Below are 25,865 nucleotides of genomic sequence, written 5' to 3'. Positions count from 1 at the left end.
CATTGACACCTAAAGGGCATGCAACAAAGACTGGGTGTAGCAGATATTGGAGGCTTGAGGAGTACATGTTTAGGTGCAGCTGCTGGGCACCCAGTCCACATGGCTGCTACTCATGTGACTACCAGATCTGCCGCCCACATGGCACCAATGAATGCTGCCTACATGGCAGCTAGATTGCTGCCCATATTTGAACATCCCGTCTCAATGACCCATTATGGGTCGATACTCACCTGTTCAAAGAGACGCTCTATTAGCTCCCACAAGAGAGCCCTTAGGAACAAGGCGAAGGTGTCCTTGAGCCACTTCCATTGTACTCACCTTTTCACCTAAATTTGGAATGGGCATCTTTTTAGCTATACTTGAAAGAACTGAAAGAGATGCACATTTGACGGAATTGAGTCTCCTTCCTCCATTTCACTGAATTGTCCCTTTCTTCCTTGCAATCTTTGTCTTTCAGTTTATGTATAGATCATTGATTTATCTCTTTTGGGCTTTGATGTCATGTCAAATTAATTGATGCTTGCTCAAGATCTTACACAAGATGTGTGCACAGAGTCTGCATGAAGACACACAGTTCTAGGTAACCTTCAGCAATCTAGACAGCCAAAATGACAGATTACCTTGCTCCACATAAACATGGACAAGAGCTGACCCAAGTGATTGGACACCACATCAACAGCCTAGAGGTGATCAGATTGCAGCCAAAGGTGTAATGAAGGGAAAAAGGTACACCACTCTCCCGGCTGATCGACTTTCATGACCAGGTTTGTGTTGGGCTCTACCTGATGGAGATGTGGCGACACAGAGAGACTCTATTGTAGCAGATCACGTAGCAGGAGGTGACAGTGCCCCACAAGGCTGACCGTGGGCAGCGACTGTCATAGATTTTTATGCTTTTGAGTCAGCTCCAGGATATAGTGGTCCGTGGAGTAGAGGAGAAGGAGATAGACTACAGCATGAATAAGTGGCAAGAGACGGCACAGAGCAGTGGAGTCGGGCACAGAGACCACACATGATGCAGAGATTGACCAGAGCACACACAATGGAGGTCCAGCCCATCCTAGCTTTACTCAGAGGGGAGCATCTGAGCAGAGGCGTCACTCTTGATGTGGCCCATTGGATATAGTGATCACGGAGACTGCACCCCCTCTCCCCCCAAATAGCGAGAGATGACCTGACAGACAGATTTGGGACATCTTTGCAGCCCAGAGTAGAGCCACCATGGCAACTGGTTATATTTCTTTTGAGTACTAGTTTTTGAGTACTGTTTTCTGAGTACTAGCTTTGAGTACTAAAATGCAATCGTTTAGTCTTCACAAGTAGTCGTAGCTTGAATGAAGAGATTTTGGGCTACTTTTTGATTAGCCTTCTCCTTTAGTGCTAGCCTTTGTCATGGCTGAGTCTGCCCTTCACCTCCGGAGTGCCGATAGAAACTCAATGTGAAGACTTTGTCTAAATGGATGCTCAAGTATGTGTGGGGGTGTGGATTTGTATGTGTGAGAGCATATGTTTATACTACAATCTACACCCATTGTTGGGCGCTGATGATGTCAGTGGATAAGTTTATGGTTTTCAACCTTATGAGTGACTATCATGAGATTAAACTGCACTATGTTGTGTTTTTAGAGGATGAATTTGGGCTTTTCCTGAATTTATCTAGATATATGCTTCTGCCATATTAGCAGACATGCAGATTTCACCTTGTGAAGTTTTCGTCCATGTTGCAGCGTGCTGATATTGCAATAATTCTTTTATCTTAAGTGGTGCGTTGCCCTATGAGCTAGATTTAGATGCTCCTCTGGGAGAGACTAAAATGAAATCCTTTAGTCTTCACAAGCAGTTGTAGCTTTAATGAAGAGATTTTGGACGACTTTTTGATTAGCCTTCTCCTTTAGTGCTAGCCTTTGTCATGGCTGAGTTTGCCCTTCACCTCCAGAGTGCTGACAGAAACTCAATACGAAGACTCCCTTCGTACGACGAGCGCATCGGCCGTCCACTCGCATCTACTCTTGACAGGGACCAATTGGCAGACCCTGTGAGCCACCATCCATGATATCTTTCGTGGTCTCAGGCTGGTCCAAAATTGTGGCGAGAAGCAGTTGACCACCTCCTTGGGAACCTCCTGCTCTAGCCAGTGTCGCTCCCTTGAGGGTGTCCAACTTGTTGCCTCTAACTGGATGCGTCTGTCAATGTGTGCCATGTAAGAAAAGAAGGGCAGCTCCTCTATCCTATTTGAGTGCCCCTGTCGTACTGGCCAGAGCCACTCCCCTGGGTCCCACTGTATATCTCTAAGTGGCTTGCCCTCCCACAGCCAGATACGCCAGACCGTGCCCTCTGTGCTAGATAGGATCGTGGTCGGATCAATATGCCACTCTTTGCCCCAGTGAACAACAACCCTAATCCTCTGCCACTTTAGATCCTCTAGGCTGCCAGCCTCTCTGACTCCCTCTCTGACTCGCCCTTTAGGAGCCCACTTGGATAAATCCCAGATGCTCCCTAAAGAATCGGACCTTGAGAGGCACCCCCGTGCGTGAGAACTGATAGTCCAAGCAGTGGGGTGTCCAGAGGCTGTGCAGTCCCTTGCACCACGACTCATGGATCACTGAATCAATCTCTGCCACCCATGTACGTGCTCCTCGCAAGTGAGAGTGTGCTTGCATCTTGGCCTTTGAATCCTTGGGGAGCTGTCTCCAAGCCCTGAAGGATCTAGGTGGACCAGTGTCCCAATGCGCCCATCCAATGTGCGTCCTCTGCCCTAGTATGGTCCATTCGTAGATACTTGCAATCTCCATGCGTACGGCTTTCAATATTCCAAGTGGGCAGCACGCTCGTCGTCGTCGATCTGCCATTCGAATCAGGAATGGTGCTGGCTCCCATTGTGTCTAGTCCATCTCCTTACACGTCTTTAGTGTCACAATGTTCACCCCGAAAGCTCCGTCGACATGCACATGTGAAAAGCCTGGAGCATGTGCTCTTGCAAAACTCATGGAAATCCGCATACAGTGAGAGGCACGGCTGGAATTGGAATTGATGTTGCATGAAAGGCTTGCACCTCGAGTAGTTGCAGCAACCGCCCCAAAGAGATCTAAATTGGCGCATCCAGGAGATCCTCCGCTCCCGACTTGTCAGATTGGGTTGTTGCACTCTCCAACTGCTCTCTTTGACCTCGGGGTGCCAAAGAATCCATTGTCTCTCGAACTCCTCCCTGTAGGAAGGACTGGCCAGGATGAGTCCCCCTACAGGAAGGACTAGCCCGGATGAGTCTCCTTGAGACCCTATGCCATACCTTGATCAGGCTCCTCATGAGTGGGGAGCCCCTCCTTGTGAGCAGTGTCTCTGAGAAGATCCACCTGTAAGACCCTTGTCATTGGCCACCTGTTCCCGAGAAGTCCCAATCCGAAGGAGGAGTTTCTAAGGCTCTGTTCCTAGAGTGAGGCCTCGAGCCACCGGCTTGCTTAGGAGGGCTCGATTAGGAGGGCCCGACTCTGCTTTCTTCAAGTCTATGATGCGCAGCCAACCCCTCGACTGTGGGAGGATCACTATCTGCCATGCCACTCCAGCCTTGGTGTTCCTCGCGCCATTCGAGCCGCCCAAAAGAAAGTTTCGCACCAATCTTTTGCGCTGGCCCATGCATCCTCTATGAAAACACCAGCATGATGCAATACATTAGGACATTGCGAGTAAGACCTGGTTCTCCACTAGGGCTCTACCTGCAAGAGAGAGCTTGGCTGAGCTCCAGTAGAGAAGCTTGCACCTAACACTCTCAAGAACGCATGCGATCTGTTGCTCTGCCAAGATATCCATCTCCACTTGACATCGTGGGTATCTCACTGTCCGCCCCCGTGGGATCCACTTGAAGCCAAGGGTCGCCCCCGCAGTCATTAATGTCTTGAACCTGCTTCGTGCTTGTGATTTAAGTCCAGGTGATCCGTGCCCCAGAGGCCTCGCAATAAATGGCTAGGGCCCCCTTGACCATCTCAAGGCTCCCCACTATGCCCTCCACAAATAAAGCTGTATCATCCGCAAATTGTGAGTCCAGCAACTCATCCTCCTGGCTGATCGGGAGTCTCATGCCGGAGAGGCCAGCGGCCTGAGAGCGAAGAAAATAACCCATGGCCTCCGCCACAAAGAGGAAAAGGAAGGGGGTAAGAGGGCAACCTTGTTGAACTGAGTGGGGCAAAAGAAAGGGCTCTCCCGTGTCGTTGTCGATGGTCACTTGACTAGAGCTCTCTGCATAGAGGGCTGAAACCCCTCTGATCCATCTCTCTGAAAAACCCAATCTTGGTATCATACCCTCTAGGAAGGACCACTCCACCCTGTCGTACGCCTTCTCGAAATCCAAGAGAAGGACAGTGGGAGGCTGTGCCTCCTCCTTGGCCCAATCCACTGCCTCCCAGAATGTAAAGAGGATGTTGTAAAGCCAGCCTGTGTGTCTTGAATGATGTCTGGAAGGTGGGGCCTCAACGGTAAGCTCAAGACCTTGGCTAGGATCTTGTATGCGGTGTTCAGCAGCTCCACTGCCGAATGTCCGCTATGTCCCCCCCTTTCGAGTGTAAACAGATCCAACCATGACTCTGGGAGGGTGGGAGAGAACTTGTGTAAAAAATCTCATGGCAGGCCCGCCTGAGCGGTGTGCGAATCCTCTCTCAAACAAAGCGAAAGAAAGTCGGAGTAAGTCCATCCTCCCTTGGGCACTTTTGAGGAGGAAGCACCTTAAGAGCCTCCCAGAACTCCTTTGTGAAGGGCCTCTAAGCGTCTGCTCAGGCTTGTAGATACCACCGTTGGGACCTGCTTCCACACTACCTCCCTAGCCACAAGGCATGCAGGGGTCTCCTCCTCTGACTGAAACAGCTGCCTGTAAAAATCCATGGTCATCTCCAAAATCTCCTGGGGATTCATGTGTAGCTGACCTTGTGCGTCTCTCAATTGCTGCATCTGCGTCCCTACTGAGGTGGCCTAGTGGCGTGGAAAAACTGTCGAGTCATCCTATTCCCTTGGACGAGTGATAAGAAAACTACGCCATCCGCACATCCATATCATGCAAGATCAGCCTCGCGGCCTCGTATCTCTGACTGAGCCACTGGGAGTCCGGCCCCTCCTCCCTGAGTCGCTCTATGGAAGCTAGATCCCTCCTCAGGGCTCTCTCCCTCCCTTGAAGAGCATGTCTCCTCCTGAGCGCTTGGTACTAGAGCTCAACACTGCTCCTCTGGATCGCCTCTGCTACCCATGTTGCCCATGCCTCTGAGGGTACTCCCTTTGGTTGCTGCCAAATCTTCACTATGGAGTGCTGGACCTCTGCCTCCTGAAGCAACTTCTCTGGAATATGGATCCCCTTCTGGGGAAGATCCAGGCGAGACTGCTCAAGATGGAGTATAATGGGAGCATGATCAGACATTGTGGTCTTGCTAAGATGCCTGTGGCTCCCCCTCTGTGCATGGCCCAATCCCCTATGTAGAATTGGTCCATAGGCTGAAGTAAGTGGTCGCGTCTCCTCTGCCCAAAGGAGAAGTGAAGGGTAAACTTTGCCTCCCTCCAGGGATCCTTGCTGGTGATCACAAAAACAAACTGCTCCCAGGTGCTCCGCTTTGCTGCCGACATCTCTGAGAACGAAGCCCCCCTTGCTTATCGTCCGCGAATTCTAGATTGTTGAAGTCACCTCCAACAATACGTGAATCCACATTTGGCTGGTGCATATACGTTCAGGACCCCTATCTTGAGGCCCCCTACATGAAGCCCCATCCATACTGCCCTGCCTGCTATAAGCTCGCCCTGGTCAAAAACCTCTGAGGCCATTGTCTGCGAGGCTGAGATACAAACCCCCTCGCTCCTGCCAACTGCATGGGATCAAATCTTGGGCCCCCTACCTGGAAGGAGGTGATGGCTACGTTCGATATCAGCCGAAGTGAACATATGCTCCTGGATCAGGAGGAGGTCAACTGACCTTCGTACTATTGCTCTCTGCAGCTCCTATTGAAGAATCAGTCCATGACTCACCACCGTCCAACTCATGAGGAGGATGTCAAAGAGAACAGAGCTCGCCTATGAGTGGGAGCTTGTTCTAGAAAACGAGACTTCTGTGATTTTGATGGGGGCTTGGAGGGAGAGTAGTTTTTGTCTGTGCGTCTATAGACAAGAGTAGCAACCGGCTCAACTCCCACCTTCTTCGCCCACTGCATCATGAAAGAAAAGTAAGCCTCGAACGCCTCTGCACATTGCTGTAGCGTCCAGTGCTGCTGTGTCGGCCGGTGAATCCTCACATCAGGTGCAGCCAGATCACACCTACTGCTAACCCTGAGCCCAGTCTCTCTGGAGTGAATCCCAGCTGGATGAAGTCCAACGAGCCATGCGCGTACCACAGGTCCAGCCTGCAATTTAGAAATTTAGTTTTTTTACAGCTTTGGTTTTTTGTAAATTTTCTCAGAAATTCATCGGTATCTGCAGGGGGATATGTGGGACTCAGATGTTTTGGATATATGTGTATGTATGGTGCCTATTATCATACTTGCAAATCTAAAGCGAGGAGGGGCTACAGAAAAAGAACTTACGCCACTTTAAGGCTATGTCTATGGCAACAAGGGACTGCAGAAAATATTTCACACCACTTTAAGTTCTGCACAAGCTGCTCGGCATGTATTTATAGTCCAAAATGCCTAGTGGACTCTATCCCTTAATATTTATTTGAACACATATTATGACATTGGACAGGTTCATAGTGTCCTTGTCAAGGCATTTGTCAGCACACTAGTTCTCATAGTATGAGGGGCATTGTGATAAGAAACCATGGGTGTGAATTAGTATTGTTTATTGCTTCTGTCTATTTTCCGCTAACTTGTATGTTTCAAACTAAGGGGTTGAAGATGTGAGGACAGCACAGTTGAGCTGTGCAAAAGGATTCATAAACAGTCTTCTTTCTTGACTTGCGTAAATTGTTGAAACTTGTTTGGGTTGTGCTGAGCCCATAGTGAAGGATCATGACAAACCAAGTCTTGTAATGGCTTTGTGAGTCTTTAGGTCTCATCACTGGCCTGTTATTATTCTATTTTCTAACTGATGAGATTGCCCACTTCGTGTACGTTACACATGAGCAGTCCAGAAAGATAAGCACATGATAAAGGAGGTAATATACATAATGCAGGCCTTTTTTGCAATGTGCGATTACTAATCTTTTTGAAAATTAATCAAGATCAACTGACTAGGTTGATGTTGTTGGCAACCAGGAGATGCATTGCATACTTTGAGGCAGAATCTTCAAGATCCAAGCAATGTTTTACAGAGTTGGGACCCTACACTTGTCAATCCGTGCACTTGGTTTCATGTCACGTGCAACAACAATAACTATGTAATCAGGGTGTAAGTTTGCTGCCATACCTTGTTTAGGAGAGCAGGCCTTACTTCAGATTATAGCTGTGGTACCAATCCTGTTCTTGTTTAGGAGAGCAGGGCCTTGTTTTTTCAGATTGTAGCCTTAGTACCAATCAAGTCCTTTTCCCTGCACGTATTTTTATTGCTGTCCTTGTCACATTTCAGTCATGACAAGTTAAATAGTAGGAATTATCATCATCTTTCTTATGCAGTGATCTTGGGAATGCCCAGTTGTCGGGCCAGTTAGTGCCTGACCTTGGTGAACTTCCGTATCTTCAATACCTGTAAGTTTTGGGCTTTATGTGAATGTATAATTGTTTGTTATCTAGTCTATTAATGAGAGAGAGTCTGTTGTGACAATGCATTTATATAGTGCAATGTCACATGCGGTTGCCTAAAAATTGACTCAAGTTTCTTTGAGGCCATTGCAAGTTAAAAATTTAATAGGATTTGGAAGTTCCTACAAGTTCAAGTCCTGTAGCAGTGCTTCTCAGGTTGACTAAGACTTTCTCTGGGAAAAAAAAAGAAGGGTCACTATAGCTTTCTTGCAGCAGATTTGCTTTTACTTACTTGTCCTTCTGATGTGTTGAATTGTTAGGGTTCTAAAGATCAGATTGTTTATATTGAAGCTTACATTAGCCTTGATTGTCACTCTTATAAAGTCTGATTTGTTCAGCCGTGGTAACTCTCCAACTTCAGATGACACGCGTGCACAAGAATATTCACTATTAACACGCAGATGAGGAATTATGAACGGCAGTAATGAACAGCAAGATGTTCAATGTATATTTCACCAAAATATGTGAAAACCTTTCACACGTGCTCCCAAAAAGGACCGACAGCTGCAGCAATCGTGCTGCCTTGGATGCTCAATGGAAAGCTCTTTATTTCTGCTCCAAACTCTGTCCTGGCACTCGTTCAAGCTGCTTGCTTCTCATTGAGCTTGAGTGGCTCTTAAATGGATGCCTGGCAATGCCCCAAGAGCCTATCAGCTAGATTGTCTAAGCATTTTTTTGCTTAGGTGCTCTTTTGGGAGAGACTCAAATGAAATTGAATAGTCTTCACAAGCAGTTGTAGCTTGAAGAGAATGTGGACTACTTTTTGATTAGCCTTCTCCTTTAGAAGTTGTAGCTTGAATGAAGAGAATGTGGACTACTTTTTGATTAGTCTTTGTTGCGGTTGAGTGTACTCTTCACCTCCGGAGTGCCGACAAAAACCTAGTAGGAAGACCTTTGTATAAATGGAAGCTAAAGTATGTTTGGGTGTGTGGATTTGTATGTGTGAGTGCATATATTTATACTATGGTCCACACACATTGTTGGACGCTAATGACGTCAGTGGGGATGTGATAGTAGTAGCTAGTCCTTGCTATGCATGATGGAGTTTATGGTTTTCAACCTTATGAATTACCATCATGAGATTGAAACTGCACTATGTGTTGTGTTTTTAGAGGATGAGTTTGGGCATGCTCCTGGATTCATCTAGATATATATAGGTGGGGAAGTGTTATGTTTCAATCGGGATGCAACATGACCTCAGATGAATCAGTAAGCGGTTGCATGGGGCACGGTTGGCGACATATTTTTCTCTCTTTATCACATAGCCTTGTCCCTTGCAATTGGCTCTTTGGTCCATGCATTCTTGCCTTACGTGCATGTTTGATTCGGTTAAGCTTGCTTAGTGTGTAGGTCTCAGAGCCGTGACCAAGTTTCGTGCCACTTCATTTGTCACTGTGTCCTTTAGCTGCTGAATTTCCTCAAAATGTGCTTTGTTTTCATCTACACAATTGCTCCTTCATTCTCTCTTATGCTCTGATCAATGCATTTGAGAGTATCTCTTGTGTTATTGCGACATCCGTGCGAGGCCTTACACATTTGTCGTCGTGTGAGGAAGAATCTATGGGGAGTCATTTCACAAAGTGCCAAAATCATCTTTGCGAAGTATCTAGGAACATCCCCTTGATGAGGCTATTTGATATACGTGTCGATGTAAATATTACGATTCGCGTGCTTGCGCTCTAATTTCCGGGTGCCCACAATCATTGATTTTCAATCTACCATGTTGCTCAACAAGCTAAGCCTCGGACAAGTGCAACAAATCTTAGTACAAGTGAATATGTGATCTAGAGGCAGAGATCAACATTCAACCTGCACAAGCCAACTCAGTCTTTTTACGTACAATTCAGAATTTGTGTGTGTAAGAGAGAGAGAGAGAGAGAGAGAGAGAGAGAGAGAGATGATATGATATGATATGATTGTATTAATGTCCTCGTGAGACCCTTCAGGATCTATGGGACAGTGATCACTATCAACAAGTAGTGATTGTTTACATCCATTGAAAGAAAATAGCATAAATAAAAGCATAAATGTGCTATGCAGTGAGTACTTGTTGTGCTAGCCTGTGTGCTAGACCAAGTACTTTGTTGCAATATTCTAAAATTTCCTTTATGTAGTTGCCTAGCTCTTTGGCTGGCCACTCCAGTAGGGATTTCAGGTTGCTTCTATTGCCCCCATAACATTCTCTGATTTGCGCATATGCTCGACATGTCAGGAGTACATGCTGCTCATTTTCTACTTCTCCTGCGGGGCTGATTTTACATACTCTTTCCTCTCTTGGTACCCTGGGTCTTGCCCATCTTCCCCTCTCCACCTTGAGATCATGTGAGCTGGTTCTGATTTTACAGATTAAATGTCTTTTAAATATTGATATGTCTTCCCCGAGGTATTTCTGCATTCCATAGCTGTCCATCGGATTGATTTCTTGCTTATAAAACTGCATTTTTGCTCTCGGTTCTTGCCATAGCTTCTGTAGCATTCTCTGCGTCACTAACTCCCTGATTTCACATGCATCTTCAGGGATGTCAGCAGCGGTTATACACCATAATTCCATCCATTTCAGCCCCTCTTTGTGCCATCCAGCGTTCGCGTAGCTTCCATTGTTTTGTGTGGTATCCTATTGGCGTCCATCTTTCCAACTTTGTTGAGGTATGCCATGAATTGGCACAATGCCTCTCCTTCGAGAGGTATCATACCTGTCTCAGCCAACAAGATGGGGTACGGTGTTTGTGCTTTCACCTCTAACTCCCCTATGAGAAATCATTTATGCAAAGTCTCTATTTGGTTCCAGTAGGCCCTGGAGAGCCTAGGTGCCCAGGCTGGACTCCTGTAAAGGACCACTGTTTGTACGAGCATGGTATACAAAAACTTTCTCATTTCCCAGTTCCACAAGTGTGCCTTTCTGCACTTGTTTTGGAAGCTATATAAAGCTTTCAAACCTTCTAGGATTCTTCTTTCCACATATGCATTCCACTTGTAAGTGTCTGCAAATTCCAGCCCCAAATATTTGTATGTAGTGACATTGTCCAGAGGCTCCCCCTCAAAAGTGAAATCAACCTGTTTATTCCAAGTCCCAATCACCATCACTTTTGTCTTGGATATGTTGACTTGCATTCCTGAGTGTTTGCAGAATTTTCCCAGTGTATCCAAATGTGTTTGCATCTCTTTCTTGCTTTTTGCGAAGAAGACTACATCATCTGCGTAAATAAGCAATAAGAGGGCATAGCCTGCAATCTGGACACCTTCGCCGCTGTGTGTTCTCATCCACTCTTCCAATTAATCGATGAACAGACCAAAGAGAGTTGGTGAGAGGGGGCAGCCTTGCTTGACTCCTATGTCACTGCTTATGATGACTTTTCCTTTAGAGCATGAGCCGTCTACAAGTGGTTGGGCTAATTCAGCTAATACTTTCTCATATAACCTGTATGTGGCTTCTCTGATTTCCTAAGGGACTTCGAGCTTTTCCTGTCTTTCCCATAGCTTTTTGTGTGGAACTGTGTCAAAGGCTTGCTTAAAGTCTACAAAGCAACGGTAGACTACTTCTTTCTTATTCTTGATCCCCTCCGTTGCAGCCCGTATGGCCACCAAGTGGTCTATTGTCAAATGTTTAGGACGAAACCCTGCTTGGGATGGTGCCCTGGCTCCTTGCTCTCGCCCATTTGCTGAGTTTTTGCTCAATTATTGTGCCATATAACTTGGCCATTAGGCTACTCACCATGATGGTGCGGTAGTTTTTGGCCACTTTGCTGTCTCCGCTCTTATGGATTGGTATGATCCTGCTAAGCTGCCATTCCTTGGGAAAGCCTTCTTCTAAGACTCGATTCATGAGTGTAGTGAGCATTTTCTTTGTCTTCTCACCCCCCCATTTCAGCATTTCAGCCACTAGCCCTTGTGTGTCTGGAGCCTTTCCGTTTGCGAGCTTTTTCAAACCCTTTCCCACATCTTCCTGTGTTATGACAGCATTTACAGCTTTGATGGAAAAGTTATTATTGACCCTCTCTTCTCCCTCTCTCTCAAAGAGGCCTTTGACGAAATCTATCATGTCTTCCCATGATGCTTTCCTCTCTTGGGGTATGCTGCCATGTAGCTTTTGGAAAAACTTTCTGGGATTTTGCTTAAGCTCATCAAAGCTCTCAATTTGTTTGCTCTTGTGAAAGTCTCTTTTTTTGTTTCTTACCAATTTTTTGTAGGCTCTAGCTTTGTCCTCCTTCTCGGTTGTGTCTGCTGTTGTCCATGCTTTTTTTGCTACTCTGCATTCCTGATCATACCAGTGGTTGCAGGGCATGCTTTTGCTCCTCCCCTTGCTTTTTGTAAAGCATTCATGAGCTGTTTTCTGCAGTAAGTCTGTCATGCATTCACTCATTTCTTGGCATGTGGGAGGCGTCTGACAGCGTGCTATTTCTTCTTCTAGTTTCTGTTCATATATGTGTGCCTTTTTATAATCCAATCTCAGCCTGGATTGTGCAGGAATTTCCTGTTTTTTTACTATATGCTTTGCCCCTACGATGCCCATAGATATTGCTCTGTGATTGGAATCAATAGACTCCTCTTCAATCTTGAAGTGCTCAAGTATGTGTCTTTCATGCGGGGTCATGATCACATAATCAACTAAGCTCGACCCTTGAGGAGTTTTGCATGTGTATCCCTCCGTTTGCAGTATGGGGTGCCATTGCAAATTTGTATTCCAAAGCATCCGCATAGGGCGAGGTGTTGTCTTCCCATTTGGGTAATTTCCCTGTCATCTCTGGATGTCCTTTTCCAGCCTTTTCTTTTTGCATTGTCCTCTTCCATTTCCTCCATCCAAATGGGATCTTTCCCTTCCACTGTAATGATCCCTTGTAATGATCTTGTCCTTGCGTTGAAATCTCCGGCGAGGATAATTACATGCTCTTTAGAGAACTGAGCTTTGTCTTCTCCCAAGTGCATAAGAGGGTCCTCTCGGGATAGATGGCTGTTTTGTTTGTATATGGGTGATTGTAGGGGTGCAAAATAGCACGCTGCCAACCTTATATTTCCCTCTTTTGCTGCTATCTCTAACCACATATATTGTTTATGTGGATCCTTCTTTATGTCCTCATTTTCACTCTCTTCCAATGGTGTTGATGATGTCTTCTTTTTTTGGCATCTGTTGTTCAAGTTTATGCTTTGTCTCTACCTGCCCTTTTTGCCTAGATATTTCCTTTTCTATTTTCAGTTCCATGCTGTGAACTTTGGCATATCCTTTTTCTAATTGGCTGTCCATTTTCTGTTCTATGCTCATAACCTTTGTATACCCCTTCTCTATCTTGCTGTCCATGGCTAGCATTTTCTGGGCCATCTCATTCATGTTGTTCTTCAACTGTTGAACCTCTTGGTTCAGCAAGGTAATTTCTTCCTTCATCTTGACCATAGTCTCGTACATTTGCCTTCTTGTAGTCTTGTAAAAACTGGAAAATGGGGGCATTAGGGGCCCAATCCTCAAAGGGGATCTTCTGGGTTGAACATTTTAGAAGTTGGGGTAAACATTGTGTGAACACCCCTCTGTGACAGTTTCCTCTGTTTTAGTATCTCGTTTGTGATGCACCCCTCTGTTGAAAGCCTTGTGGAACTTTGCTTGTGAAAATTGGAAGGTTGTATTGGGGTTTCAGAGCATGGTCTTGTTTTCCTTCTCAGGAACTAATGATTCTTAGGCCCGTTAGGAACTATCAGGCTCGATCCTTTCTCTGTTTGCAAATTGAACAGGGCATAAGGGGATTCTACAAATCCACGTCGCTCTTCTTGTGCGTGAATTTATACGTGGCCTATGTAGGATCAAGATGTGATCGTAATCGGGGCGCATTTGATTGAAGACCATTAAGCTTGGGATTGGATTACGTGACGCCTATAAGAAGCGTCCTGCAATGATTGCGTCGCTCCAGACCTTACAAGGACTTTTGGGCATACCCGTCGCCATTAGTGTTGGTCGTCCATCTGTCACGAGAGAGAGAGAGAGAGAGAGAGAGAGAGAGAGAGAGAGAGAGAGAGAGAGAAGAAGAAGAAGAAGAATGTATTACCGTCCTCTGGGGGCCGAGAAACCGACCCATGGGACCCATGAAAATCACAATACAAGTGTCTCCCTTCTTTTATGGAAGGGGTAGGAAAACAACTATTCTGAAATACATTGAGTAATACAACATTCCCGATATTGAAGAATCTTGGCAATAAAATTGCCCAGAGTGGCTATATGGGTATGTGAAAGCAAGCTTGCGAGGGTGTCGTGTTCCTTTGTAATGTTGTTAAAGTCCCTCCTTATGGATGCATATCGTGGGCATGTAAGGAGGACATGTGCCTCTGTCTCTACTTGTTCTTGGTCACATAACTTGCAAAATCTTTGTTCCCTTGAGACATCTCCCCAAGCACCTTTCTCTACCTCCAAAGTGTGTGATCGGGTGCGGATGAGTGCAATACTTCTTCTTGCATTTGCAGGTGTGGGTATAGTTATGTACTTTTGTGCATTATCTTCCTCCTTGGAGTAGGTGTCCCAATAGATGGGATTGATATGTGTACAATAGTACTCATACTTAGCCCTTTTCTCAGCTGATTGCCATTTTTGTTGCAATATTCCCAACAAAGCTTTATGAAATGCCTTCTCATCCATTTCCCCGGATGACATCTCAAGGTAGGATGTTACTCTCCATCTTTGGAACCATCTTTGAATGTCTTGCCACCAACCAGATGATAACATCTTGCTTTTGTTTGTCTTTTGAGGCCTTTTACTTGCTTCCCATGCTTTCATTGGTAATCTCTGCCACCCCATGTTCTTGACCTTCTTCACATATTTGAAAACCCTTCGTAGTGCTCTTAGTTCAATGGGCCTTGTACCAGTCTCAATAAGCATGATTGAGTACGGTGTAGTAATTTTGACTCCTAGATGCCGTCTTAGAAATGATTTCTGTATTTTTTCAATATCATTCCATTTTGATGCTGAGATGCTTCCTCCCCATACTTCTACTGCATATAGCACTGTTTGCACCACATATGCATCAAATAGAATCCGTTTGATGCTCCATCTCTTAGTGTCACTATTTCTGCAGTCATTTTCAAAATGATAATACTTTCCCCACCCAGCATCTATCCTTCTATGGACACAATCATTCCATCTATGATTTGCTGGCACATCTATTCCCAAGTATTTGAATGTGTTTACCCTCTCAATTTCCTGCTCATTGAACATAATACTTGGGGTGTTTGCAGGCTGCTTTGTTTTTACTATCATCATTTTAGTTTTGGTGGCATTTACCATGAGTCCACTCTCTGCACAGAGCTTGTGTAGAATGGGCATCATCCTCTGCATACTTTCTGCTGTGTATGAGAAAAAGACAACATCATCTGCATATAACAACAGTAGTACGGTGTATGCACATATTTCAGGGCCCTCTAGCTGCTGCTCTTGCATCATTTCTTTGACCAACTCCTCCAATCTGTCAATACATAGTCCAAATAATGTTGGTGACAAAGGGCAACCCTGTTTAACCCCCATATTACTGTGGAATGTATTTGACAATCCGTTTCTGCCTTTGAGTTGGCAAGTTACCCTCTCATACAATCTGAAAACTGCTGTTTTTAAGTGGTTTGGCACTCTTAATTGGTCCATTCTTTCCCCCAACTTGTTTCTAGGCACTGTGTCAAATGCCTTCTTGAAATCTATGAAGCAACAATAGAGAGGCTTTCCTTGCAACCGGCTCTCTTCCATTAGAACCCGTAGTGTGACCAAGTGATCCACAGTGCTATGGTTTCTTCGAAAACCAGCTTGTCCGATGGCCCTCTTACCATTTAGTTCTGCCCATATACTAAGTTCTGTCTCAATGATTGTGCCAAAGAGCTTGGCCATGGTGGATCCCACCATGATGGTTCTATAATTGGAAAGCTGGTTACGATCTCCACCTTTATATATTGGTTTTATCCAATTTTCTTGCCACTCTGGGGGGAAGCCATTGGCAATTGCATCATTAAGCAAAGAGACTAGGCATATTCGTGTGTAGTCCCCTGTCCATTTTAGTAGCTCAGCCTTTATATGCAATGTATCATCTGCTTTTCCATTGGCCATTTTCTTCAAGCCCTCATTCACATCGTCCAAAGAGAAAATATGTGGGCTATTGTAGTGAGCTATGTCTGTGAATATAGGTAAGGCATGTGGATGGGTGTAAAGTTGCATACATATTGCTGTCACCATTGGAAATTCAAATGTTTGGAAATTCAAATGAGAGAGAGAGAGAGAGTTTATTAAAGTCTTCGGAAGACCGATGGGTCTATAAGACTGGGAGAAACGTGATACAAGCAAGCTAAAAAGGTGGACCGAGTTTATTAAAGTCTTTGAAAGACCGATGGGTCTATAAGACTGTGAGAAACGTGATACAAGCATGCTAAAAGGGTGGAGCTACTAACCAAGAATCAACACCCATGCAAAATGCAAAATGCTACATAGTCGTATCAGAATAATCCTCTACATCATCACTATCATCCTCATCATCAAATCATCTATCATTAGAAACCAAATGAAATATGCTCTAGTATCACAGCCAAGGTCCCTTCTATCTCCCCCCGCCAAGGGTGACGAGGGAGCGGGAGCATGAAATCAAAGATAGAATGCTGCTGGTTGCCTGTGGGTGCGGCCTGCGCTGTTTCCGTCCCCAAGTATAATTTATGCATCAACTTTCTGCTTGAGCTGTCATGTCACTGGCTATGGGTGGTGATCGTGTCAAAGGCGTGTGGGGTGGGAGTTTATATGGTACGGTTGGAAAAATTCAGTGATCATGCTTTGAGAAGAGCCTACTAGGGTACACTGCTCTCGCCTCTTTGATCTAAGTGTTGGAGATATCATAGCCAAGGAGTGTGGTGATGTGATGTGTTGGTGTGTAGTACTAGGAGTTCTAGTACTAGTTCATGTGTGTGTCATGTGTGAGTGCCACATGTCACTATGGGACTTATCCCATATACACTCAGTGCAAGTGTGTGTTGTAGCGTATAAGGCTTGTACTTCTCATGATTATGAATAAGATAGCCTTTAATTATGTCTTCATTCATGTATCATTTCTTCACACCCTAACCTTCTCTCTCCCTCTCTCCACGATGTTTATAACATGGTATCAGAGCAGGTTCACCCTGTCATAGCTGCCAATCTTCCTAGACCTAACCCTAACCCAAAACTCTAATTCTGCTCAAGCCCTTCTTTCTGCAGCTGCCTCAGCCCTGCTCATTTCCGCCTTAGATTCTGCCTCATTTTAATCTCCTTTCAGCTCCTTTCTACCCTTTTAGGGTTTTTGCACAGCCGCCATCCTTGCTGCCCTCATTTCGTCTCTGTTTTGCAGCCTTTGTTGTGCTCCTTTCTGCCCGCCTGGCCTCTCCATAACCTCGCCACATAGCCGCCTCTGCTCAGAGCTCGTGGAGCAGCATCTAGGCCTCTTGGAGCTAAAGTCGGCGCAATCTATCGTTCTCTATCGGCTGGCTGGCACGTTTTCTAAGAGACGCTTGCACACAAGCTGAATTTGGAGTTGTTCCATTCCCGTTTTTTAGGGTTTTCAGGCTGCTACAACAGAATTAGCCCATCAGCAAGTATTCAACAGGCCGCCCCTGCAAAAACACAGTTTTTTTGCCAGTTTAGGGTTTAGTTGAGGTCATTTTCAGCTGATGCCTTCATCTCTACTTTCGCCCACATCTATTGCTACTGGTGAACAAAAATTCTAGGTTCATTTGGTACTGAAATCTGTGAAAAACAGTCAAAACTGTGATTTTTGACCTAAAAGTCGACTTCTGCAATTTCAGCTCAGAATTTCAGTATTTTTTGGGGCTTTCTTTTGGCATATTTGGCCTTTGCTGCACTAGGGTTTACAGTTCTGCATGTTTTTGAGAAAATCTCAGAAACCCTAATTTAAAAAATTAGGGATTTTTTACTGTTTTGATTCCTACAGTTATATTACATGCAAGAACAAGAGAAACACCATGCCAATCTTATTGTTGAAGACAAGGCCAAACGTGAAGAGCCCCCTGAGGAGATCCATGCAGCTACAACAGAATTTCACGGCCTCTCTCTTGAGGACGAGGACCTGTTATACTCTAGTCGAGATAGCATGGCCTCGGATAGATCGGTGGGCATTTTCTCTCTCTAGCCGAGATAGCATGGCCTCGGATAGATCATAACAGGACCCCTACGACACGGATTGGGCTTTCTAGGCCCTTTATGCTATGTGTGCTTGTGTTGAGTCAAATAAAGGTTTTGAGCCTTGAGTTGTCCCTCTACAATGAATGTATTTGGAGTCAATAAGAGGTACTTTGCCCTGGGTTGTCCCCCAAAAATGAATGTATTGTCTTTTACTTTGGTGCGATGATGCTGATCACCCAATTCATAGTAATAAGGGGGGGTGACGAGTGATGGTTTTCCCTTGCCGGCGCAAGCCGATTGAGAAGTCATTATCACATGCGAGGTGTTGGACAATTGGACTTGCTCTTTGCAGTATTGCGGTGGAGTGGGGGATCAGTCTACTCTTTGCGTATTGGGTCTCACACTCTTTGGTCTGAAGGGGGGTGTTGGAGATATCATAGCCAAAGAGTGTGGTGATGTGATGTGTTGGCGTGTAGTACTAGGAGTTCTAGTACTAGTTCATGTGTGTGAGTCATGTGTGAGTGCCATGTGTACTATGGGACTTATCCCATATACACTTTTTGCAAGTGTGTGAGTGTAGCCTGTAAGTCTTGTACGTCTAATGATTATGAATAAGGTAGCCTTTCATTATCTCTTCATTTATGTATCATTTTCTTACACCCTAACCTTCTCTCTCCCTCTCTCCACCATGTTTCTAACACTTAGTATGCGCTCACGGTGTCGGACTGCCTCGTGAATGAAGGTGGCCAAGCATTTGTGGTATGGAAAAGAGAGGAAGTGTGGATAACAACCCGGGGCTGTCTCTGAAGAGACAATAGAAGCGTCCTTGAATCTCATACTACATTGGATATCTAAAAAATGAAATGCTTCTCTGACTCAATCTCCTGTAGGTTACACAAGGTGCGTATGTGCCTCTCCTTGGGTAAACCCTTTGCACTGCAACTCTCCATGTGAAGTCTATGTGAAGAGACCCGAAATTGCCCAATAGAGATCCTAAGTGAACGGGGTAGGTGAAGTGCATATCCTGGTGGGTCAATAAAGCCCTCCTTTGAGATATGTAGGTAATGATCTTTGTAGAAGCTGAGCTTCACTGGGAGCTAACTTAGTTCCAACGAGGTCCAGAATGTGTAGTTGCAAAGATCCTCACGATGACCTGGTTGACCTCATGATATAGGAGTCCGGAGAATGGCACGTCAATGGTGTACTAGAAGGGAAAAAGTCTATCTATGTGGAGCCTTGATCGCTCAATCTCCTCTCTGTGTGTGCAAACCAGCATCTTTAGTCACCCGCGGCTAATAGTGCCATAGAGGAGGGCAATGCTAGCCATGGTGATATGTTGCATCCAAAAGTCCAATCCTCGTACCCCTGACCCGATATTGGTAGGTGATGACCTGAAATGCTGCATCGAGTTGTAGTGGAGATGACCCAACCTTAGTGTGGATGATCTGATAAGGAATTGGCGGTTTACTACATAAGAACCTGTATGCGCTCCACACGAGCCCACTCTCCCAACAAGCGCTGCCATACATTCCCGTTGGGTGGACCAAGGAGTCAAAAAGTAAGTCCTTGGTTCGAGGGTCTTGAAAGTGTTAGCGGAAGCATTGCCTCTTTAATCTGGCCAACGGAGCGTACCCTCTGTTGAGGTGATCCTGCATTGCGGGTCTCAAAGTAAAAATAGGTCCGAAAAAGAGAACCCCCAAGTATGTGTATGACGAGACAATTTTAACCGATGACCCATCAAAAGTGAACTGCTCTTGATGCATAGCAGCCCAAGATGTATGGAAGATCATAACCTTGGTTTTACCAAGGTTGAGCTTTAAGTTGTGCGATTCACAGAAAGTTTGTAGTGCATCTAAGTGTCCACAGACCCTCTGCCGAGGAAGATAGGAGTACCACGTCATTTGCATATAGCAAGATTTGAATTAGAGTGCCAACAAGAGAGCATTTGGTCCCCCCTAGTGTGTGCATAACTGTCTCAAGCTCGTTAATGTAGAGGCTAAACAGGGTTGGTGATAGAGGACACCCTTGTTTGCCCCCAATAGTACTCAAGATCTCATTCATCCATCCAAACCCTGTTCGAACTCTACCTGAGACACTCTTGTAAAGTGCCATGACAACCCAAATGATCTCATGATCATAGCCCAACTCCTGCAGACATCTGATGAGGCGGGCTTTCGGAACCGTATCAAAGGCTTTGCAAGAATGCACAAAGTAACAATAAACCCTTTGTTTTCGTGCCCTCGTCTCCTCAGTGATACATCTGAATGTGAGAATGTGATCCATGGTTCCATGATCACGTCCGAATCCAGCCTGCCCATCTGCTCTAAGCCCCTGCATCTCTGCGAATTGATTGACCTGATGCATTAAACTTGGACATGACATGCCCGATCATAATGGTCCAGTACTTCTTTGGGATCATGGAATCCCTGTTAGAATTATTATTATAATTCAGCAGTGACCAATGTAATGTAATAAGTAGGTTAGGGGCACTTTTCCCTCATTTAGAGGTTTTTCTCCTTAACCACAGTTAGTTCACTAACTACGGTTAGTGAAGGATAAGGTTTTGTCACTTAGACAAAACCCATCCCACTTCTTGTATTAGTCACTTCTTCTATTGCAAGTACTACGTTCAGCTCTCTTGCTTCCTGCTCTCATTTCTAACCATCCCCTGCCTTGTGGATGGGTGAGATAGTATTAAGAGTCTAGGTGCGTGGGAAGCCAAGGCAAACAGATTCATTAAAGAGATTTTGCTAGAATGGGGCTAGGATATCAATGCCATATGCAATGAATTCAGTGCATAGGCCCTTAGGATCTTTCGCTCGACCATTATGAAGCTTCATCACGGCATCCTTAACACCCCCCTAGTAAAGAGTGTGCAGGAGGTGGGGTGAGGTGTATGTGACGTCAGGAGCTGGCTGATTTGGAATGTCGTATAGTGTGTGCGCATAATCATACCAGACCTTAGTGTCGGTGAGGGTGAAGGGAACCAACGCTTTAGAAATCTCCGCCAAAAGTTCTTGGAGTTGTTACTAAACAGGGTGTTCTGTAGTTCCTTCTTATTTTAGCGGACAAAATCTTGTTTCTTCCTACGTACCAATTGACGATACTCGCATATCGTTTCGGGTTTGTTCGGAAGGTTTCGTTTGGTTTCGAACTTGAGAGGTCGGCGTAAAGCTTTACACTCATCATCATGCCAACTATTACAGGGGACGGTCCCAAGTGGCGATGGATGAGTGGAGTGAGGAAAGGCATGAAGGGCAGCCTCGTGAAGTGAGCGGGTGATCATAGCAGCACGGTCCTCTAGTAGGGGTATGAAATCAATATATGTGAAGTGTAAAAAGGGGGTTTGACAACCTAGGCGAGAGGCTACAATTGAAATGTATGTCATGATAAGTGCTGTGAGTGATCTGTGGAAGGAAATTTACTTTGAGACGGGGTGTGGAGATATGGAAGAAGAGGTATGTGTGGTCCGCAGAGAGAGAGAGAGAGAGAGAGAGAGAGAGAGAGAGAGAGAGAGATATGTCTGCAAGAGGCCTTGCGGACCTATGAGACAAAGTGCGAGTCCAAGAAGTGCCTCATACAAGCCATTGAGGGCTGAAGCAAAGGGTTCACTAAGACCCTTGCTGAAAACAGAGAGAGAGAGAGAGAGAGATTAACGTCTGCAAGAGGCCTCGCGGACCTATGAGACAAAGTGTGAGTCCAAGAAGTACCTCATACAAGCCATTGAGGGCTGAAGCAAAGGGTTCACTAAGACCCTTGCTGAAAAGAGAGAGAGAGAGAGAGAGAGAGATTAGCGTCTGCAAGAGGCCTTGCGGACCTATGAGACAAAGTGCAAGTCCAAGAAGGACCTCATACAAGCCACTGAGGGCTGAAGCAAAGGGTTCAGTAAGACCCTTGCTGAAAATAGAAACACAGAGAGAGAGAGAGAGAGAGAGAGAGAGAGAGAGAGAGAGAGAGAGATGTATTAACATCCGCGGAGGCCTCGCGGGCCTATGGGACAAAGTGCACAAAAAGAAGACTCATACAAGACTCAATGGGCTGGAGCAAAGGGCGTGCTAGGGCCCTTGCTGAGTAATAATCTATGCTAGCAAAATCACCATCAATGAAATACAAACTGAATCAAATCTCTTGGAGCTGAGAATAAAAAACCGAAGTCCGCCGGCAGAGTGATGTCTCTTTGGTGAGATGTGAAGATATCTCGTATCTACGTCTGTCGAGCTGTCTCACGTTGTGGCAAGGGACACGGTCTCCTCGATCTCTGATCTCTCTGGGCTATGTCCAGAGTGACCCCTCGTCAGGTTGGACCTCAATAGAATGTGCTCCGGGCACTTTGTCTTGCGCGTTGTCTTTGCGTCCCTCTCTTGGCGGCATGATGTCGATTGTCTTTGCTGATCCAGGCTGCCCTCATAGGAGCGAGCTCCTCCTCTACTCCGCTATGTCTTGGAGTTGACTCAAATGTATAAAAGTTTGTGAAGTGTTCCTATTACCTGTCAGGCCCTATATCTTGTGGTCTAGCTTCCTCTTGCTCTCTGATCTGTCCAGTAGTGTCTCCTTGTGCCGGTGCATCTCCATCAGATAGAGCCCAATGCAGACTTGGTCATGGAAATGGATCAATCGTGATAGTAGTAAAGTCCACTTGAGACCCTTCAAGATCTAAGGGTCGTGTGATCACTATCAACAAAGAGTTGTCCTTTTACATCCGGTGAAAGATAAAAACAGTATAGACTTGCCTAGTACCTAGTACTTGTTGACCGAGCTTGTGTGCTAGTCTAAGTACCTTGTTACGGTGTTCCAAAACTTATTTTATATGGCTTCCTAGCATTGTAGCTGGCTGTTCTAATAAAATTTTCAGGTTGTCCCTGTTTTCATTATATCTTTGTCATATGTGTGCATAGGCCCGACATCTTAGGACTACATGCTGCTCATTTCCCACCCCACTTCTCTCCTCTTGGTACCTAGGTCGTGCCCATTGGATTACTTTCCGATTTGTAGAATTGCATTTTTGCCCCTCGGTTTTTACCAATATTTTTAGAGCATCTTTTGTGTGACCATTCCCTTGATCTGACATACATCCTCCGGTATAGAAGCAGTTGTATCACCCAATATTCCATCCATCTCATCCCATTTCGGTACCATCCAGTGGTTTCTTGCACGCTGCCACACTCTCGAGACTCGTGAATCTAGATTTGCGCGTAACCTACATCTTAATTGTTGGGTCGATTGCCCGTTGTTTTAGCACACATAAATGCATCTTGACCGGATGGGCTATTGCAGTCGTCCCATGATTAGAAATCTTAGAAAGTGGCAACTTGCTTTGTAGTTCTTGCCCACTCTTTATAAGAACTCACTTCCCCTTGCATTCCACATCTCCTCGGGTTTTCAATGGACTATTTTGCCTATACTGGCAGGAAACTGGCTGAGCATCTTCAGAACATGCATTCGTAGTATTACGAACTCTTTGAAGGGGGTGATGGAGGCGACCCCTGTAGCTTCCAATGCCTTGTGAGGTGTTCTGCCGGCATCCATTGTCATCCTGCTTCAACATGTATCCACTTGCTTGGTACTATTTCTTTTTGTTTTTCAATAGTATGCTTATTAAGAAATGAAATGTTTTCCTTCTGTTCAGTTACGGACAATGGGGACTAGGTCTAGCATTTGAGGGTGGACCCCCTTGCTTGGGGTTATGGGCATTAGTGACCCACAAGAGTGATGGCCTCTCTTTGAGAGGGACATCTAGAAACCACACCCCACCTGAGTACCCAAACATGGGACCAATCAAATGCACAGATTGCATACCGACCTAGGAACCATTCAAGAGAATGTTCCTTGAGCTTTGGGTGTGGGCCTGGCAGCATGCCAAGAGTAATGGAGATACAAGATAAGACGACAAACAAATGAGCTCAGTATGGCTCAGTTATGACCTTAGAGTACGTCAATAGATAGTCTAAGCTGTTAGGAACCTGTGGGTGCGATCAGAATTAAATTCTGACAACTTTGAAATTTTAGGGTTTTTGGGAGTGACGTGGCAGCTGACACGTGGCAGATTGCCACATGGAATCTGAGCTGGCAGGTCAGTCCACCTGTCCCACACATGTGGCAGCATGCATGGCAAGTGGCAGGGCATGCAGGCCAAGTGTTTGGCCCCAAATCTGGTAGATTTAGGGCAAGTGGTGGGCTGTCCTCTTTGGGACTGCAGCCCACCAAAAATCTGGGACAAGTGTCCACCTTCCACTCTAGGTCTAGGGGGGGGGCTGAGCCTATAAAAGAAGGCCTCTCCCCTTCATTCCTCACATGAAAATTTCGTCACTTTTCTTCTCCCTCCTTTTGGATGATGCAGCAGAACCTCTCCAGCTCCTTGGGTGCAGCCAGCTTCTCCCCAGGCCATTCTCTCACCTCAGCAGCACTTTCTCTCTCTACAACAGCACATTCTCTCTCTACAGTTCCAGCCTCTCCTCTCCAGAAATCTGCCCCCTCTCAGCTCTTCTGGAACAGCAGCAGCATCCTCTCTCCTTCACCTAGGCTGGAGCAGCCACAGCCCCTTTCTCTCTCCTGCTGCAGTCTTTCTCTCTCTTCTGCAGAATTTCTCTCTCTACTGTTCCAGCCCATTTCCCTTGCAGAAATCTGCCTTTCTGTGCACCTCTGGAACAGCAGCAGCTCCTCTCTTACATCTCCTCCCTTGGGATCAGCATTGGCACTCTCTCTCTACAGCTATCACTCCATAAAAGCTTTCTCTCTCTAGCCTACAGGCTGTTTTTCTAAGCTGTTCTCATTCCAGCCCCATTTCCACACTCCCCTCACCCAAGGTAGCTTCAGAGGCATCAAGGACTTCATCTACAAAAGGGTCAAGTCACGAAGGGAGCCTGTATTGTCAAGTTTATCTCATTTACAGCACTATTTCATGTTGTTTCTACTATCTTTCTAGAAACTAGTGTTTGTCTCTAATGTTGGATGTAAGTGGTGATTGTTGCAGGCTTCTTCCTTGTGGATTGGGCAAGCCAAGAGCTGAAACCTGAGCTTGGAGTCCTCCTTTTTGTTGTCTACCTTGTACATATGCTTTTGAGTCTTGTATCTAGGTCCTAGGTTTTCACTGAGTTCATCAGTTTGGAAGGTGCATTGCACCTTGGTCTTGTATCTCCATTTTCAAGAATAAAGTGAGCCTGGATAAGGGGGGGGCCCCGTCTTGGCCCCTCAATCATATTGCATTCTCCAATGATGTCACTTTGTGTTTAAGCTGTATAAGTCTTAATTCCAGCTTAATTGCAAACTCTTAAGTTCAAGTAATGTGTTTGGCAACTCGCAATCATCTCATTCAATTGCCTCTGCAAAATCCGTTGTTTGAATTGATAGAAAGCACCGAGTAGTTTACATCCATGTTCTCAACTTTGTTGAGGTAAGTCATGAATTGGCATAGTGCCGCCCCTTCAAGAGGTTTCATACATGTCTCAGCCAATATGATGGGTAGGGTGACTATCACAGGCATCCTCATGCCGTGGACATGCTGGCAGCAGATCCAGCCACGTGAACGGCCATGCAGGCAGCCACGTCAACACCTAGGTCCATGTGGACTGCCACGCAGGCAGCCATGCCGCTAGGCTACCATACAGGCAGCCAAGCCATCTAGCCGAGCAGGCAGCCTGATTTCACTGGAAGAGGAGCTTGAAGGCAAGGACCTTGTTGAAGGACGACCTCAATTCATTGCTTGGGGGAATCTATTTAGACGTCTAAAGGATTGTAACTAGGCGGGAGGTCCAAGTTCAGGCAGGGTGTACGACACTCTAACTTTATCCTTTTCAGTTCATTGTCATGGCTAAGAAGATATCAGATCCCTAACTAAAGGAAGACACAGGCAAAGCTTGATGGGACATTACGAATTGTGGAAGATGAAGGCCAGGAGCCATTTAGTGTTGAGGGGGTCGTGGGAAGAAGAAGAAGAAGAAGAATATATTATCGTCCTCTGAAGACCAAAAAATCGGCCTATGGGACCTGAGCAATACAAAATCCTCGTACACAAAGACTCCTCCCTTGGAGGGGAGGGTATTAAGACAAACTAC

At 45.6% G+C, this 25,865-nt stretch overlaps 1 protein-coding gene across 1 annotated transcript in view; it reads left to right on the top strand.

Moving 5' to 3' along the window:
- Positions 1–25,865, top strand: part of LOC147897267 (LRR receptor kinase BAK1-like) — a 58,546-nt gene that overhangs the window by 5,144 nt on the left and 27,537 nt on the right. The window contains exons 2-3 of the mRNA XM_087380865.1: positions 7,218–7,350; positions 7,575–7,646. Coding sequence (XP_087236991.1) covers positions 7,218–7,350; positions 7,575–7,646 — 205 coding nt within the window. The remainder of the gene's footprint in view (positions 1–7,217; positions 7,351–7,574; positions 7,647–25,865) is intronic.

This window comes from Dipteris shenzhenensis, chromosome 10 (assembly GCF_047967505.1).
Source record: "Dipteris shenzhenensis isolate YYH24624 ecotype China chromosome 10, Dip_SZ_1.0, whole genome shotgun sequence".
Classification (NCBI taxonomy): domain Eukaryota; kingdom Viridiplantae; phylum Streptophyta; class Polypodiopsida; order Gleicheniales; family Dipteridaceae; genus Dipteris; species Dipteris shenzhenensis.
Note: the sequence above shows the minus strand (reverse complement) of the source record. Positions and strands in the feature narration are given on the sequence as shown.